The sequence below is a fragment of the Protopterus annectens genome, chromosome 7.part0, assembly GCF_019279795.1.
Source record: "Protopterus annectens isolate FY-2018-M chromosome 7.part0, PAN1.0, whole genome shotgun sequence".
Taxonomy (NCBI): Eukaryota; Metazoa; Chordata; order Ceratodontiformes; family Protopteridae; genus Protopterus; species Protopterus annectens.
This window is the reverse complement of record NC_056739.1, coordinates 592,484,254-592,502,672: the sequence shown is the minus strand read 5'-3', so window position 1 is coordinate 592,502,672 and position 18,419 is coordinate 592,484,254. Positions and strand designations below refer to the sequence as shown.

The following is an 18,419-nucleotide window of genomic DNA, read 5'->3' as shown; positions in this document are numbered from 1 at the left end:
ATTAGATATAAAGGATGCCTATCTTCACATCCCCATAAAGTCCACTTTCAGAAAATAAGTTCTTGTTGGGGCATTCTCACTTTCAGTTATCTGCCTTGCCCTTTTGGGCTTTCCACTGCACCTAGAGTTTTCACCAAATGTTTGGCTCCAGTGATTGCCTTTTGCAGGACAAAGGGAATCCAGATATTCCCTTATCTGGATGACCTGCTGATACAAGCAATCAAGAAGAAGACCCTCCTGCAACACATACACCTTGTTGATGTTCTTCGTGTTTCACTGTTGCAGTCATCACATTTGGGTTATCTGCTTGCAGTAGCCCTCAGTTGGCCTGATTATTAAAGTCTGGGGTCCTGCATTGGTTGCTGTCTCATCTTCCATGACATCAGGTCGTCAGGGGTATAAAGCATGCAGCTGACGCCATTACATCAGTCTTTCTTGCCGTGCGGTGCCCGAAGCAGAAGCAGTTTGCAAGTGCCGGTTTGCCGACTCCTGAAATTTTTGTTTTCGAGTTTCAGAACCAAAGTCTTCAACTAAAGCTAAGTACCCCATAGGGGAAACTTTTTCTTGCTCTTTACTGATGTCAGTAAAAGTTAATAATTGCATTTCTTGTGGAAAGCAAATACCTCATAAAGATTTTCATTTGTACTGTATTCCTTGCCTAGGCCCTGACCACGACATACCTCGCTGTTGGTTTTGTGCCTTATTTAACCAACGAACTATCCGTCGTCGGTATGTTTATGCCTCTAAATATTTCGGTTCTCGGTTCAGTTATCCAGATATGTCATCGGTAAGCCATCCGACTACTGGCATTCCGAAAAAAATGCAAAGATAAAAACAGAGACAGGCCGCCTAGGTCCAAAGCTGCCGATGATGCTTCTCCTAAGCCAGTCGCCAGTTCGCTATTACACAGTGAGGCGCTTTCACAGCCCGATACCAGCTACTTCTGATTCGCAGGCCTCTACTGAGACCCATTCGGAGTCCAGTATGCCGCGAGATGGTCCAACTGTGGAACCTGTGGATGTCTCTACCTTGGATGGGTCCGGAGCCGCTGTGCAGGCACTGGCTTCTGAGGGTGTATTCAGGCCTATGGACTTGCATTTTAAACCGATACCACCTTCTTCCTTAAGGCCTAAAGCTCGAACCATGCCTAGAAAAACGACACCCAGGCCGCATGCCCAGGCCTCTATGCCTAGATAAGAATGGCTGAAGACCTTATAACTTTAATCAGGGGAAGCCAACCTTTCCCTTCTAAGAGACCTAGGAATGAATTTGCTTATGAATCTGCTTATGAATCTTCTGACCAAGATTCTGAAATTTCTGTTTCTTCTGATGACCTGGATTTACCCTTATCTACTTATGAGGATTCTGATGCAGAGGACTCTATTCCCTCTGCTTCCCCTCCAGAGGATTTCTCTGTTGGTGAAACCTTGCATACTGTTAGGGAGCATTTCCGCTGGGAAAGCCAGGATTACTCTGATTCTAAAAAGAGGCTTAAGGACTTCTTACTCCTGCCTCAACACAGGCCTTTAGCTATCCCTCCTGTACTAGACATTGTTGATGATGCCTTTTCGGAATCTAGTTTGGCCCCTGATTCTTTGCCTCCTGCTCCCAGAAAACCTGATAGGTATTACAGGGTTCCTGATTCTCACAAGTTCCTTTTTAAAAATCTTACTGCGGATCCTGAGACTATTTCACAGGGACTCAAGGGCATTAAGGCTACCACTGCCAAAAATCTTACCCCTTCTGATAGAGACTCCAGGGCGCTGGATAGATGGGGTAAGAAGGTATACACTTATGCAACCTTGGCCATTAGGGCCTTAAACTGTCAGTTTCATATGTTAAAGTATCAGCAACATATTATTGGATTGCTTAAACAGAAAATGATGTTGATTCCTGACATTGCTGAAAATAAAGATTTAAAGGATTTAATGCATTCTGCTGAACAGGTTGGAAAACATACTTTGCAATGTGGGTTTGATTCATTAGAAGCCTCTTGCAGGGCTGCTGTCACTGGGTCTGTACTTATAAGGCATGCTTGGCTTAAGGAACAATCTTTGCCAGATCATGTTGAAGCTAAATTGTTGGATGCGCCCTTAAATCAGGACCGCCTGTTTGGCAACAAAGCAGAAGAAGTTCTTAAAAAGATGGAGGAAAAAGCTAAATCTATGCAAACTGTTAAAGATTTCCTACAAGTTCGGCCTCCACGATTTAGTAGGCATTGGCCCTCTAACAACTGGTCCTTTCCTGCCTCTTCCAGGCCTTCTCAACCCAAACCCAGAAGCAGCAGAAGCCCCAGGTTTCAGTCCAAGGGTACCCACAAGACTAAGCAGTGGGGGGCTTCCGCTTCCAAATCAGGGAGTCGTAAGACTCCCCCTATGGAAAGCTGTCTCAGTTACTTGACTTTAAAATTTCCAAGCACTTCTCAACTGACTACTTCTTTAGGGGGAAAGATTGCTCTGCAGGCCAAAAACTGGGAACTCCTTACCCAGGACAAATATGTTTTAAATATAGTTTCCCAAGGATACAGATTTCACTTCCACACATTACCAACCCCAAGCGGTTGGCCAGATCTACCCCCAAATCAATGGGCAGAGGCTCAAAAGCAAGTACTCTCTCTCTTAAGCATAAAGGCTATTCAAACTGTACCAGAAGAGGAAAAGGGACAAGGTTTCTATTTAAGACTTTTTTCTTGGTACCCAGAAAAGACAATTCATGGCATCCTACCCTGGACCTTTCTACCTTAAACACTTTTTTGGTGATTCCAAAATTCAAGATGCTAACTCTTCACCAGCTACTTCCTATGCTAGGCAAAGATGCCTGGTTGGCAACACTGGATTTAAAGGAACCCTACCTGCACATCCCAATCAGGGAATCTTGCAGAAGATACCTATGCTTCAAAGCAGGCTACATGCACTATCAGTTCAATGCACTGCCCTTTGGCTTATCTACTGCGCCCAGGGTATTCACAAAGTGCCTAGCTCCAGTCATTGCATTGTGCAGGCAAAGAAATATTCAAATATACTCATACCTTGGCGATTGCCTAATTCAGGCAGAAAGCCAGGATATACTTTTGAATCATCTGGCATTTGTACAAAAGGCGCTAACCTGTCTGGGGTACACCATAAACAAAAAGAAATCACATCTTGCACCCTGTCAGCAAATTATATTCCTGGGAACAAGCTTGAACACAACTTCCCAGATGGCTTTCCTCATGCCAGAGAAACATTCATTTGACAACTTACTTCAAACTAGTGGCCACAAAGAACCTGCTATCTGCAAGGCAAATACTACAAGCCTTTGGGTTCATGGGCTCCTGCATTCTACTAATTCCATATGCAAGACTGCATAAGAGGAAACTACAGTGGTATCTAAAAAGCCTATGGTGTCAACATTCTCAGGATCTAGAAGCAATGATTCCTATCATACCTTGCCTACAGCTAGAATTCCTTTGCTGGGCAGAGGCCTGCCACCAAAACAAGGGGCTGCCATTCACTCTGCCCCCTGCCGCCCAAACCCTAACAATAGATGCATCAGACTGTGCATGGGGGGCTCACTTGGCAGGGAAGTGTATTCAGGGCAAATGGAACCAAAGTCAAATGCACCTGCATATCAATCAAAAAGAAATGTTAGCTGTACAGAATGCTCTGACAGCCTTCAAGGACCACATTCTTCCAGGGCAGTTAATACGGACAACACCACTGTTATGTGGTACATAAACAAGCAGGGGGAACCCACTCTTACCCTCTCTGCACACTAGCCATGGCTCTGTGGAACACAGCCTTGAGCTACCAAGTGCACCTACAGGCTCAGTTCCTGCTTGGAAACCTAAACACACTGGCAGACAATCTAAGCAGAAATCTCATGGACCCACACGAGTGGAAACTGGAACCAAAGACTTTCAACATGTTGATAAACAAATGGGGGAGCCCAGATATAGACCTGTTTGCCTTCCCCCAGAACTACCAATTGGACAAATTCTGCACAAGGACTCCCCACAAACAAGTTTGGAAAGTGGATGCTCTGTCCTTCACCTAGAAAAATCTACCAGTTTATGCCTTTCCTCCTCTGCCTCTTCTCACCAAGGAACTACTAAAGATCAAACAGGACAAACCAATTACGATACTGATTGCACCAGACTGGCCACGCCAACACTGGTACCCTCTCTAGCGCAGTGTGTCACTGCTGGTTCCATGGCACCTGCCCCAGATCCCTACCCTGCTGTCCCAGCAGGAGGGCCAGATTCTGCACCCTCATCTTCAAACCCTCAACTTGGCAGCCTGGCTAATTACGTGAGCTCTCCGTTACCATCCCTCAGTAAACAAGTTTTGGATGTCATTCTGGAGGCAAGGAGGCCTAGTACTAGAAAATGTTATGCTGAAAAATGGAAAATATTCTGTTCCTGGAACCAAGCTCAGGGGATGACCACAGCAGCACCCAATTTACCTCAGATTCTTCAATATTTAACTGAGATGCTTCACAAAGGTTTTTCCGTTTTTTCCATCAAATTTCATGCCTCAGCCATTTCAGCTCATTACAACACAGAACCACCCCTCTTCTCTCATCCACTGCTCAAGCAGTTCCTCAGAGGGGCCAAAAAATTAAGACCACCTAGGAGAGCCCCTACTCCAGCCTGGAACCTTAACTTTGTTTTGGAAAAACTCACTCTGCCTCCTTTTGAGCCAGCTGCAAGTGCAGAGTTGAAATTCCTTTCTTGGAAAACAGCCTTCCGCAAGAAGGGTGTCTGAATTACAGGCCTTTATGGCAGTGGAGCCTTTCATCATCTTTCATGCGGACAGGGTGTCCCTCAGGACCAATCCCTCCTTTGTGCTCAAGGTAATATCCAGTGTGGCTCTTAATCAGCCCATTCATTTGCCACCCTTCTTTTCTAATCCACAGAACAAAGGGGAACGTATACTGCACTCCTTAGATGTGCACAGACAACTTAGATATTATTTGGACAGGACTAAACCTCTCAGGAAATCTGAGCAGCTGCTGGTGGCATTTGCTGCAGGGGCAGAGGGGAAGGCCATTTCAAAGCAAACCATTTCTAAATGGATAGGCCACTGCATTTATTTCTACTATAAGCACCATGGGAAACCTATCCCACAGGGGATAAGGCCACATTCTACCAGGGCTGCATCTACTTCTACAGCCTTTCTCAGAGGTGTCCCTACCAGGGACATCCTAGAAGCTGCTACCTGGAGTTCTGTACATACTTTCACCAAGCATTACCATTTGCCAATTTTCTCTAAATCCAGGGCTGGTTTTGCTACTGCAGTCTTGCAGGGCCTTATAGCTGGTCCTAATGCTACTTAAATTCCTCCTCCCATCATTAACTTTGGGAATCTACCCAAATGTGATGACTGCAACAGTGAAACACGAAGAACATAGTACAGTTGTGTACACTTACCATAAATGTAGATGTTCGAATGTGTTCACTGTTGCAGTCCTGGTTACCCTTCCTTCAGCCCACTAACTTCTTTTGGGTATGCCGCTATTCCTTTTCACTATGCTTAAAAGCTTTTTGGTGTATTTGCTTTTTTGTTGGAGGTATAACCTATTTTATATATATATATATATATATATATATATATATAATTTCTTCCCATGGGGGGGGCACCTGACATCTGGGGCAAGAAAAACTGATGTAATGGCATCGGCTGCATGCTTTATACCCCTGACGACCTGACGTCATGGAAAATGAGACCGCAACCGACGCAGGACCCAAGACTTTGATAATCAGGCTGACTAAGGGCTACTGCAAGCAGATAACCCAAATGTGATGACTGCAACAGTGAATACACTCAAACATCTACATTTATGCTAAGTGTGCACAACTGTACTTTTCCCTCCTACAGTCTCTGGGATTCCAGATAAATTACCCAAAATCTCACCTGGAAACCACTCAAGGCATTGTCTTCTTGAGGTGCAGAATTCAGACAGATGTCATGAAAGCCTACCTTCCCCCCCAAAAGGTGGAAAACTTGACAGAACACCTACATCTGGTCCTTCACTCTATATAATTGACAGCAAGGCAGTACCTTAGGCTCTTAAGCTACATGGCAGCCACTATCTCCATGTTACCATTACTAAGACTTCCTATGAGAAAGTTGCAGTGGTACATTTGGTCAGTCTGGACCCAACACTGCCACACCTTGGAGTACAAGGTTCCCCTCCTACCATGCCTCAAACTAGAAATCCAGTGGTGGTTGACACAAGTGACCCTCAGTACTGGTCTTCCCCTGCAACCACCCCTGCCTGAACAGAACATGCATACAGATGCTTCAGACTTGGGCTGGGAAGCAACTCCAGGCCATCAAGAAGTGCAGTGTCTGTGGCCAGAGCCACACAAACAAGAACACATTAATGTTCGAGAGATTAGGTAATTCTCCTGGCCCTTCAGGCCTTCCAACCATATCTACAGCAAGGTCCACTAAAGAGTTTCACAGACAATACCACAATTCTGTGGTATCTCAACAAACAGGGAGGGACCAAGTGTTTCGTACTTTGCAGACAAACTGTCATAGCATAGGAAATGGCCACCTCACAGAAAGTGTTCCTGCAGGCAGTCTACATTCCCCTCTCTACAGAGATCCCAGGCAGACTATCTCAGCAGAACCATCACAAACAACCACGAATGGATGCTTCACAGGGATGTCTTCCTGGATCTGGTCCACCAGTGGGGTACACCTCAAATAGACCTGTTTGCGTCCTAATCAACAGGTAACTTCCTGGATTCTGCACCAGTATTCTGCATCCTCAGGCACTGGCAACAGATGCCTTCTCAATCTCTTGGAAGGGGAAGTTTATCTATATATTCCCCCCTTCCCACTCATCCAGAAGGACCTGCTGAAAATCCAGCATTACAGACCAAAAATCTTGTTGGTGACTCCCTACTGCCCAAGACAGCATTGGTTCCCCCTGCTCTTACAACACTCCAAGGACAATCACCACAAGTTACCCCTGAGAGTGGACCTTCTCACGCAGCACAAGGGATCCCAAATACACCCACAGTGCCAGTTACTGCACCTCTCCCTGTGGCTGATAGGATTCTGATCCCCTTCAGGCACCTTTACAATCAGGAAGTGCTTACTGTTCTGCAGGAGGCCAGGAAACCTAATACAAGAAAATCTTCTCTTTCAGAGTAGAAGAGATTTTCTGTATATTGTCACAAAAGACAGTTGTATTTGCTTGCAAACGAGACTCCTCTAGTTCTGTCTTACGTGTGACTTACTGCAGAACAGGATTGGCCTACTCCTCCATTAAAGCCCACTTGTCTACTATTTCAGCATCTAACATCCAGACTACCAGCTAAGCTTTTTATCAAAGGGGTCCTTCACCTGAGATCCCCCAGGAAACCATTTCCACCCCCTTAGGACCTTAACTATGTTTTGGAAAAGCTCACGCTTTCTCCATTTGAGCCAGCGGACAAAGCTTCCCTAAAATACTGTACATGGCAAACTGTTCTACTCTGGCCTTGACCTTAGCCAGAAGAGTATCAGAGCTGCAAGCCCTCATGAATACTCCACCCTTCATGGTTTTCCACACTGACAGAGTTGCTCTTAGAACTAACCCTTCATTCATGCCCAAGGTGGCGAATTACTTGTCCCTGAATCAGGCCATCCACCTACCTACCTTCTTCTGCATAAAACCAAGTCAATCAGACAGGCTGATTAACTCTTTTGTCTCCTCCCACCCAGGGACCTAGAGAAGGCAGTGACCAAACAAACTGTCTCTACTTGGATTTTCAAAGCCATCACCTTCTGCTACAAATACCATGGGAAATCCCTGCAAAGCACTGTCAAAACACACTCCACCAGGGCTATGGCTTCCTCAGGAGCCTTCTTCATGGGTCTGGATACCTCTACCATTCTTGAAGCAGCCACTTGGTCATCAGTGCACACCTTCACCAAACATTACAAGTTAGACCACATTTCTAGAGCCAGGGCGGGTTTTGCCAGGGCTATCCTTTATGGATTCCTGCAGACCACCTGTAGACTACCACCCTCTCCTTCAAAGTAAGCTTTGGCAGTCACCCATATGTTGAATACTGCAACATGGGAATAGATAGACATAGAAAAGTTGTGTAAAATCTTACCATAACCATAGAGGTCCTTCTCTTCCATGTTGCAGTATTCCTTCCCCTTCTGTTAGGCTGCATTTCCCTTTCTGGATTTCACAGGACTGGCATTGCCCTTCCTAGGACTGGTTCCGACTGGGGCTTACAGTTCTGAGGGCTGGTGCATGCAGACGTCACTTTTATGGCCAGCATTCCTTGAGTCAAGTCAGACTTCCCATGCACCATACAATGACTGAAAACTTTTGTATACATTTGCGAAGCAATAAGAATAAACCTATATGTTGAATACTGCAACATCCAAGAGAAGGGCATCTATGGTTATGGTAAGATTTTACACAACTTTTCTTTATAAAGCCTTTTTCCCCCAAATCAAATCGTAAAATGTTCTATTTAAGAATCTTTATTGTGCCACAGAAGTTAATGATCTGCCTTTGACCTTTCTTTTCTAAACCTTCACATCAAAATCCCAGAGTTTAAAATGCTTTCTCTGCAGTCTCTGCTAATCTCATCTTTCCTTTTAGCTTTCTACTAACTCTGGATTATAAAGATGCTCATCATCACATTCCAATGCTCAAAGACTCAGGTGTTTTTTTTTTTTTTTACATTTTTCTGTTTTATTTTCTGTATTAGCTTTACCCTTTTTCTGCAGCTCCAAGGGTGTTTGCAAAATGCCTGGCTTCTGTAATAGCTAAATGCAGGCTGCAGGGCATTCACATTTTCCATATTTAGATGACTGCTTTATTTTTTGCAAACTGTTTTACAATTTGTCAGGCATCCTCTGGATGGGGTAAAAAAATGTTTTTCTCAGTCTGAGACTTCAGGTGAACATAGACAAATCTCTCATCCCTTCTCACAGGGTAGGGATTTACGATGTCTTCTGGATACATCCCTCATTTTGTCTTTCCTTTCTCAGGACAAAGTAGAGTTTTACAACAAGCAATTCCTGATATTCCCAGACCAGCTCCAACATCTGCCTGGGAGTATCTCAGGATTCTGTTTTAAGGCTTCTTCAATTACCATGATTCCTTTAGCTAGACTGAGATTTGTAAACGGGGGTTACTATAGTGGGTGTGAACCAGCTAGTTCTTAACCTAGGTGCCTTTTCCCTTCCAGCCCCTACTCAGTCTGTTGCCACAGAAGCCTCAGATGATGCTTGCAAAACTGTATCCAAGGTGGGTGAATGTTTAGGTTTTGTGCAACACACATGACAGACTTCAACTCAAATGTCAAAGAAATGATGATTCTAATAAATCCTCACAAATCTCTAAATCATCTTTGGATTTCATGCCCTCTACCAGTAATCACAGACAACATCACAAACTGAGTATTCCCCCTATCCTTCTGTCTCTGAGGCTTTGTAACCTCAAATCAGATTAGTTCATGAAATTTTGACTAAATGCTGATATACAATTATTGCAGTAATGCTGACACCCACTTTAACAAGGCAATCATTCTAAATATTGTTAAAAGCCTAGCCAATAAACCATGGTTAAAACTTCTCTCCAACCTGAAGTAGGAAAACATGAGGATAGACTGAGGGAGAGGTTGAGGTCGCCCATCTAATTGTCTAGATTTACCTTGAAGGTGGCAGGGGTGCTGCTCTGCTTGATTTATAGTAGAGGTTTGCTCTAGAGTTGGGGAATGTATTGGGATATGAATCTGTCATGAAGATGTTTCTATCTGTTGATGGTTTGATTCTTTTAACTGGGTATTGGACAAACTGTTATGTGAAGGAACTGGAGGTCAGAGGGTCAGCTCTTGCATGGCTTGAAAGGTGAGAGACAGATCACAAGAGTTTATAAGATAACTGAGGGTCATGAGGCGTTTGATCTTTTTAGTTAGGAATCTTTGAAGTCTTTCAAGCTTTCTGACATGTTTAAATGGGTATGTGCCAAAAGGTGTGTTATATTCAAAAATGGGTCTGAAGAGATATGAATGAAAAGGAATTTAGGCTAGAGGAGGTGCATTTGGAAATTAGATGAACCAGCTAGAAGACTTTCTGAACAACTGACATTATTTTCAGAAGATAAGGAATTATCAGCAAGAATGCCTATGTCATTTAAATAATGTTGAAGCAATTGTGTGTCAGTGGAAGACAGAATAACAACACCTAGTCTTCTGCAGACTTGGATAACCTTAGACCAGCTGTCTTGATTTGAAGGTTTGAGCAGTAGATGCCCAATAAGAGAATGCCCAACACTGAGCCTTGTGGTGCACCACTGGTAACTTATTGCTTTCAAAAGTGACACTTGCAGCCTTAACCACATGGGTTCCATCAGACAAGCAGTTAGCTATCCACCACACCACCTGTGGATTTATATTCTGAATTACAAGTCTGTTGATAATGTCTGCAGATGGGAGCAGAGTCAACTGGTTTGCCCAGGTCCAGATATGTTGTGTATAGTGCATAATCACTGCACACTGCTTCAGTTACTTTTTTAAAGAAGTGAATGTGATTAAAGAGGCAGGACCTGCTTTTGACAAAACAAAATGAATGAGGATCCAGGGTTAAGAGATCTCTAATGTCAGATTAATGAGGTCTGACATAGTGCATTCCATGGTTTTACATATGACGCTGGTGAGACTAATAGGTCTGTAGTTACAAGGGTCTGAGTTTGAGCCATGCTTGTGTAATGGCATTGGAATGGCTGTTTTCCATGCTTTGGGAAAGTAGCTATTGGAAAGGCGTAGCTTAACGAGGTTAAGTAGGGTATTCAGATAGTCCATATTTGGTACTGATAATCAGTTAACCCGGAATGTTGTCATGGCCGTTGGATGAGGTGGTGGTAGTTTTTGAGATGGCTTTGAGGACTTGTTCCATAGTAATTACAAGGGGCAGCTGGGACTTTGGAATAGCTAAAACTGTGGGTGGAGTAAAATTTGCCCTAAATTTGTTAACTAGGCTCTCGGCTATTTCCCTTTGGTCAGAATGGGCAGTATTATTCTGGACTAGTAAACATTGCTGGGTATTGGTTCTTAACTTCTTGATATAGATGATGCCATTACCCAAAAGGCAATGATTTTGTATATCCTCCTAACATAGCATCTTCAGATGAGAAATTCTTAAAATATTAGTTTCCTAATTTGGTGCTACAACTTGGATGGACTGTTGACTTTTTCTTCAAGAATTTTCTGTGCATCTTGAGAATAAGGGATCATAAGGAATTATTTTAGAGTTGAATTGCAACTATATAAACAAATCTCCTGTTGTAATACTTTCTGGTACCAGTTTAAGTAAATTTAACATTTTTGCAAACATCCTCAAAGTGAAGTGATTTTAAAAGTTTTACTTGAACAAATGTATTGTTTTTAAAACTGACTCTATTTTGACTGTTTTACAGATTAAGAAAGGAAATCGGGAGTGTGAACGTATTCTGCATGACATTGAAGCTGTCAGTAGTATGGCCCTCTCTCAGAACCTTAGCTTTCATTATCCTTCTTCCAAACTGCAGCATCTGTGGAGGTAAAGCTTTTCTCTGAACTATGTACCTCTGGACTGAAAGGAAGGGTGCAGTGCGTATGTGACACTTTCACTCTTGACTTCCTGAAGGAGCCTTCAGATATTCATTTGCAGGAGTGGATCCTTAAAAAGAGAGAGTAAGAAGTCATGTGAGTGTTCTGAGAGTGTAATGAGCTGGCAGACTTTAAAATCCCTTAGAGAGTACTCTGTAAGAAATATTGGGTGAACAAATGAGTTTAAGTAAGGAAATAATTCGTCTGAAATGGGACACAGGATCTAAATTACCTAGATATAGTAAGGCCTTGTTAAGTTTAATTTTGGTTGCTGCCAAAAAAGCAATTACTAGAAAATGGTGTTGAAAGTCTAAATCAACTATATTTAAGTACTAAATATTGTAGCAGAGATAAAAGAACTGGAAGTGAGTTCTTTTGAAATGGGAAGGAGAAAATTACATAGAAATAAATGGAAATTGTGGGAACAATGCATGCAGAATAATGTTCAGGAGAAGGAGTGAAGTTTCCGAAAGCAAGAATTGAGCAATTTATGTAATGTTGGACTGATGATGTCCTTTTATTCCCATGTTGCAGTATTCAACATATGGGTTTATTCGTCTTGCTTTGCGAACATCCAGCCAGTATACAAAAGTTTTCAGTCACTGTATGGTGTGTGGGATGTCTGATGTGGCTCAAAGAACGTGGGCCATATAAGTGATGTCTGCATGCACCAGCCCTCAGAACTTCTCAGCCGTCAGTTGAACACCAGGTGTTCCTGCCTTCACGGCCATCGGATTCATGTAATCCGATAACTACCCCTATGGGGAATCTTTCAGTCTGTTTCTTTCCTTTAATGCCTGTTCATGTCATCCAGAAAGGGCAAGTGTAAGTGCAGCCATCATATACCTCACAAGGATGCCCGCGATCAGGGCCTCTCTTGTTTGAGACGGTCACACGATTACAAGGCCTGTTCCATTTGTCAGGTGTTTGTGCCCAAAACATTGCGTAGCGGTCTGCATGCGCTTAACTTGTATTTAGAGAATCAAAGGTTAAAACAAATAGCTTTAGGGATGGAGAGCTCCTCCGACATACCTAGTGAACTGACAAAAAGAAAGGCAAGACTATACAGCCTACCATTACAGCTGCACCTCTTGCGTCCGACTCTCAGCCTGTGGCCAGCATTGGCCTGGTAGAGGAATCGGGCTCCGCTGCCTCAGATATAGCAGGTACCTCAATGGAAGCCGCACAATCCCACATGGAGGGCACTTCCGTAAAGGCTTTACTGACATCTGTTTCTGACACCGGGGGAACCAGCACTTTCAGTAGAGCAGTCAGATAAGTCTGGTTACTTACAATCTCCAGACTCCAGGCCTTCCTCTCTTCAGACGGCTGCCAGGTCACTAAAAAATAAGGAATTGGCTGCTATGCCAGATTATGCTGCCAAAGCTTCACTGTCTTCCCTTTTGACTGTCACCTCCCGGGTTACCAGGCACTCAATAAAGTGCAGTTATGATGCTGCTGAAGCCTCAGCAAGGTCAGCAGCATCAGCAGCTGTCTTAAGAAGGTACTCCTGGCTATGTCTCCAGCCCCTTCCAGATGATATCGGGGCAAAGCTGATCGATGCCCCCCCTGAACAACACAGCTTTGTTTGATGCAAAAGTGGCTGATTTGCTTAAGTCACTTCAGCAAAAGGGGAAAGAAATGCAAGATTTGAAACACCTGCTAATCTCCCCTATTCCTAAATTTCAGTGAAACCACCCAGCTAAAACACAGTTCATTAGAAAACATTCTCGCCCTGCTGCTCCCTCAAGGTCTAGAAAGCCTACCAGAAAGCAACCCCTTCAGCTAGAGCTACACCATCCTTTAGTCAGATGCTGCCCTTTTAAGACAGGGCAAGTAGCATCTGACTACCTGCCACCCTTACAACACCCTCCTCATCTCTCTCTCCCTCTGTCAGTATGCCTCTCTCACTCCCTCCCTGTGTGGACATCCATCACCTCAGACAAATGGGTCCTTTCAATCCTTCAAAATGGGTATTTCATGACCTGGCTTATGTCCCCAAAGTGAAAAGGCATCCCACAACCTCCAAAACAACAGCTACACCTCCTGCAGTCAGTGCTACAAACATTGTTGGTTCAAGGCACCATTGAACCAGTACACCTAGAAACAAAAGGAAGAGGTTTCTACTACCGGATTTTCCTGGTTCCAAGAAAAGATGGTCTCTGGAGACCAATTCTGGATCTCTCATACCTCAACCTATTCCTAAAGGTTCCAACCTTCAGGATGTTGACCCTACCAACCCTCTTAACCCTTCTTATCCCCAAGGGTTTATGACCACCTTAGATATAAAGGATGCCTATCTTCACATCCCCATAAAGCTCACTTTCAGGAAATACCTGAGGTTATTGGTGGGCCCTTCTCACTTAAAATTCTCTGCCTTGCCCTTTAGGCTTTCCACTGCACCCAGGGTTTTCACCAAATTTTGGCTCCAGTGATTGCCTTCTGCAAGACAAAGGGAATCCAGATATTCCCTTATCTGGATAACCTGTTGATACAGGCAGGCAGCAAGGAGATCCTCCTGCAACATATACACCTTGTTGTTTCCCTCCTACAGTCTCTGGGATTCCAGATAAATTACCCAAAATCCCACCTGGAACCTTCTCAAGACATTGTCTTCTTGGGGTGCAGAATTCTGACAGATGGCATGAAAGCCTACCTTCCCCTCCAATAGGTGGAAAACTTGACATAACACCTACTTCTGGTCCTTCATTCAACATAATTGACAGCAAGGCAGTACCTCAGGCTCCTAGGCTACATGGTAGCCACTATCCCCATGTTACCATTAGCAAGACTTCATATGAGAAAGCCGCAAAGGTACCTTTGGTCAGACTGGACCCAACACTCCCACCCCTTGGAGTACAGGGTTCCCCTCCTACTATGCCTCAAACTAGAAATCCACACATGTGACTCTGAGTCTAGGTCTTCCATTCCAGCCACCCCTACCCACACACATCATGCACATAGATGTCTCAGACTTGGGCTGAGGAGCAATTCTGGGCCATCAAAAAGTGCAGGGTCTGTGGGGCTAGAGCCACACAAACAAGAACACATCAATGTTTGAGAGATGAGGGCAATTCTTCTTGCCCTTCGAGCCTTCCAGCCATATCTACAGTAAAGTCCACTAAAGATTTTCACAGACAATACCACAGTTCTGTGGTATCTCAACAAACAGGGTAGGACTAAGTCTTACTTTGCAGGCTAGCTCTCCTAGTATGGGAATTTATCTACATTCCCTCTCTATAGAATTCCCAGGCAGACTGTCTCAGCAGAAACATCACAAACAACCAGGAATGGATGCTTCTTAGAGAAGTCTTCCCGGATCTGGTCCACCAATGGAGTACACCTCAAATAGACCTGATTGCCTCCTCCAAAACAGGCAACTTCCTGGATTCTGCACCAGGATACCACATGCTCAGACAGTGGCAACAGATGCCTTCTCAATCTCTTGGAGGCGGAAGTTTATCTATGCATTCTCCCCTTCCCACTCATCCAGAAGGTCCTGCTGAAAATTCAGCAGGACAAACCAAAATCATGGTGACTCCCTACTGGCTAAGACAGCATTGGTTCCCCCTACTCCTACAACTATCCATGGGCAGTCACCACAAGTTACCCCTCAGAGTGGACCTTCAGACACAGCACAAAGAATCCCAAATACACTCACAGTGTCAGTTACTGCACCTCACCCTGTGGCTGATAGGATTCTGATCCCCTTTAAACACCTTTACAATGAGGACATGCTCACTGTCCTGCAGGAGATCAGGAAACCAAATACAAGAAAATCTTACCTTTCAAAGTGGAAGAGATTTTCTGTATGTTGTCACAAAAGACAGTTGGACTTATTTGCAAGCGAGACTCCTCTAGTTCTGTCTTATCTGTGTGAACTACTGCAGACAGGATTGGCCTATTCCTCCATTAAAGCCCATTTGTCTGCTATTTCAGCATGCCTTCCTCTGGACCCCCCTCTAGCATCCTGACTACCACGTAAGCTTTTTCTCAAAGGTATTCTTCACCTGAGGCCCCCCCAGGATACCATCTCCACCCCCATGGGACCTTAACTATGTTTTGGAAAAGCTCACACTTCCTCCATTTGAGCTAGCAGACAAAGCTTCCCTAAAATACTGTACATATAAAACTGTACTATTCGTGGCCTTGACCTCAGCCAGAAGAGTATCAGAGCTGCAAGCCCTCACGGCTCTTCCACCTTTCCTAGTTTTCTGACAGGTTTTACACTAACCCTAAACCTTTCAATGTTAATGTTATCTATCTTTCTTCATTCTTGCTGGTTGGGTTCAGAGCCGATCCTCGGCTCTGACTCGGCCATCTTCTAAAGCTCGAGAGCTATTTACTGGCTCGAGGCCTCCCCATATCCCACAATGCCTGGCACTAGATCCCCAGATCTCGTTTGCCGCTTCTGCTACGAGGTTGCTTTTGCTGATTCAGATCGTATTTTTGTCTTTTGATAGGTTTTATATAAAATTTTTTTCATATAAATAGTTCTTATTATAGTAGTTTAGTACTTTTTGTCTCTGTGTAGTTTTAGATCTATCCCATCCCCTTAGAAAACTCGTTTTTACTGTTAGAGAGTCCCCCCCCCCCCTCTCTTTTTCTCACTTCAAGGTAGCCATTTTAGTTAGAGGCTAACCCTTGTTATCAAAAATACCTTTTGTAGTGTTTTCAGGTAGAAATAGTTGTAGTACTTTACTTTTTATAGTATATGTGTATATATATATATATATATATATATATATATATATATATATATAGTTATAGTGTGTGTGTGTGTTGTTAAGGTGTGGTAACTGTTTTTTTTTTGTGTGTACGGTTCTTTATACTTGTTACCTACTGTTGTACTGTTGGCCTTTTTTTCCTGTGATTTTTCTTTTTACAGGATGTCCAAAGATACTAAGGTATCGGGATTCAAGAAGTGTGACTCATGCTGTCAGAAAATGTCTCTGACAGATGGTCACACTTCTTGTGTCTACTGCTTGGGCGCCCTACACCTGCAGGACTCTTGTTCGGTGTGTCACGGCTTTAGTCCAAGAGTCCTGCAGGAGCGTAGGAATACGTTAAACCTTAGAGGATTACTAAAACCTGAAGGGTCACCTGCTAAGACTCAGCCAGGGAAACCCTCCAAGCCATCGAAGCCGTCGGCTCCCAGCTTGGAGCCGTTGTCGGGTGTGGCGTCTGCTTCGACTTCGGTTCCGGCCGGAACCGAAGCACCTGCCTCTCAGTCGGCTCCGATCCTGGTGTCGGAACCTTCAGGGAGCCGAAAGCGTTCTAGGTCCCCATCCCTAGAGTCAATTCGCTCGGCTCCGGGGTCGCCTCTGTTGCAGTCGGAGCGAAGTCACCGATCTCACTCTTCTCGGTCTTCGAGACTGTCTGACCATGACTTGGAGAGAGTGGTGAGCAGACTTCTGAAATCGCAGGCCCTGGCTAAAATGCTATCCAGCCCCCCTCATCAGGGTTCAGCTCTGCCCGTCTCTACAGTAGTTCCTCCTTCGACTCACCCCTTGAGTTCGGAGCCGGAGCTGGTTGGGGTTCGGATTGTGGAACCATCAGCGCCGATACCTACCCTTTCGGTTGCTTCAGCTCCGATCACTTCCATGGCGCCGTCCTTGGAGGGATCTGGGCGCCGAGACTCCCTCATTGGTTCTGAGGGGGCGAGTGGCATCGGACCCTTGTCCGACCCTGTTCTCCCTCTCGGAGCTTTGGTGCAGGTGAGCTCGGCTCCTACATCGGCCTCAGAGCCATCCCTCTCGGTGCCGGGGAGGGTTCTGGTCTCTTCGGAGCCTGAGCCTTCTTCTCTGCCGGGAAGGGGTGCCTTCGAGGTCATGAGGAGTGTGCTGGCCCCTCAGTCAGCCCCACGATCAGCCTCTTTGGCTCTTCCCCCCATGGTGCCTGCATCTGCCTCTGCCCCTCCTCCAGACCCCAAGCGTGGAGAACAAGCACTCCAGATCGCCCCAGTGGGCACGTCCTCCTCTTCCAAGGCCTCCTCCTGATCATTCAGAGGAGCCCCCTCGAAAGAGGAAATGTAAGAGGAAGCATGTTGACTCCCCTGAGTCTGTCACTTCGGATACTGACTTAGAGGATTTGGAAGGGTCCCCGAGGTCCCCCTCTGAAGATGTCTCCTTCTCAGACATCCCTGAGATGCTTAGGCAGAGGGGGAACTGGACTACCCTTAACCCTTCTCAGGATGCGTCGGTATATCTGGGCGCGTTTGGTTCTCGCCCCTCCACCTCCTGGGTGCCTCCACCTTTCGATCCACTGATGGCAGTGGTGGCTCGAAAGGCGTGGTCAGCCCCAGACACAGTGGAACCAACTCCCCGAAGGCCCATGAAAATCATCACAGCACCACAAGACAAACAATTTTTGACAAAGGGTGTCCCTGTTGATGCTATGGTGGTAGCAGCAGCCACGAAAAAGGAGTTGGCTGAGACTTCTTCGTCTGTCCATCCCCCTAATAAGGAGTCTAGGATGATGGACAGATACGGGAAGCGGATGTTTTCCTCAGCGACCTTTTCCATGCGGTCGCTGAACTATTTGTGCCATTTTACACACCTTCAAAGGGATCTCCTTAAGGAGCTAGGAGATACCCTTCAAGATCCATCAGCTGCGGGGGCCTAGGATAAGATTACCTCCCAGCTGGCAACTCTTAATTCGATAGTGAACTCCTCCATGCGGCTCATTTCTTATGCGGCCGATGGGGCGAGTAGAGCCGCAGGCACAGGTTTGGCCTTGAGAAGGCACGCTTGGATGCGGTTATGTAACTTTGCGGACCCCTTTAAGGCGTCTTTCACCAATACCCCTTTTGATGGTTCTGCTCTTT

At 45.0% G+C, this 18,419-nt stretch overlaps 1 protein-coding gene across 1 annotated transcript in view; it reads left to right on the top strand.

Annotated features, from left to right (window-relative positions):
- The window catches only part of MAN2C1 (mannosidase alpha class 2C member 1), a 1,630,015-nt gene that overhangs the window by 857,291 nt on the left and 754,305 nt on the right, over positions 1 to 18,419 (top strand). The window contains exon 14 of the mRNA XM_044077185.1: positions 11,422 to 11,543. Within this exon, the coding sequence (XP_043933120.1) occupies positions 11,422 to 11,543 (122 nt within the window). The remainder of the gene's footprint in view (positions 1 to 11,421; positions 11,544 to 18,419) is intronic.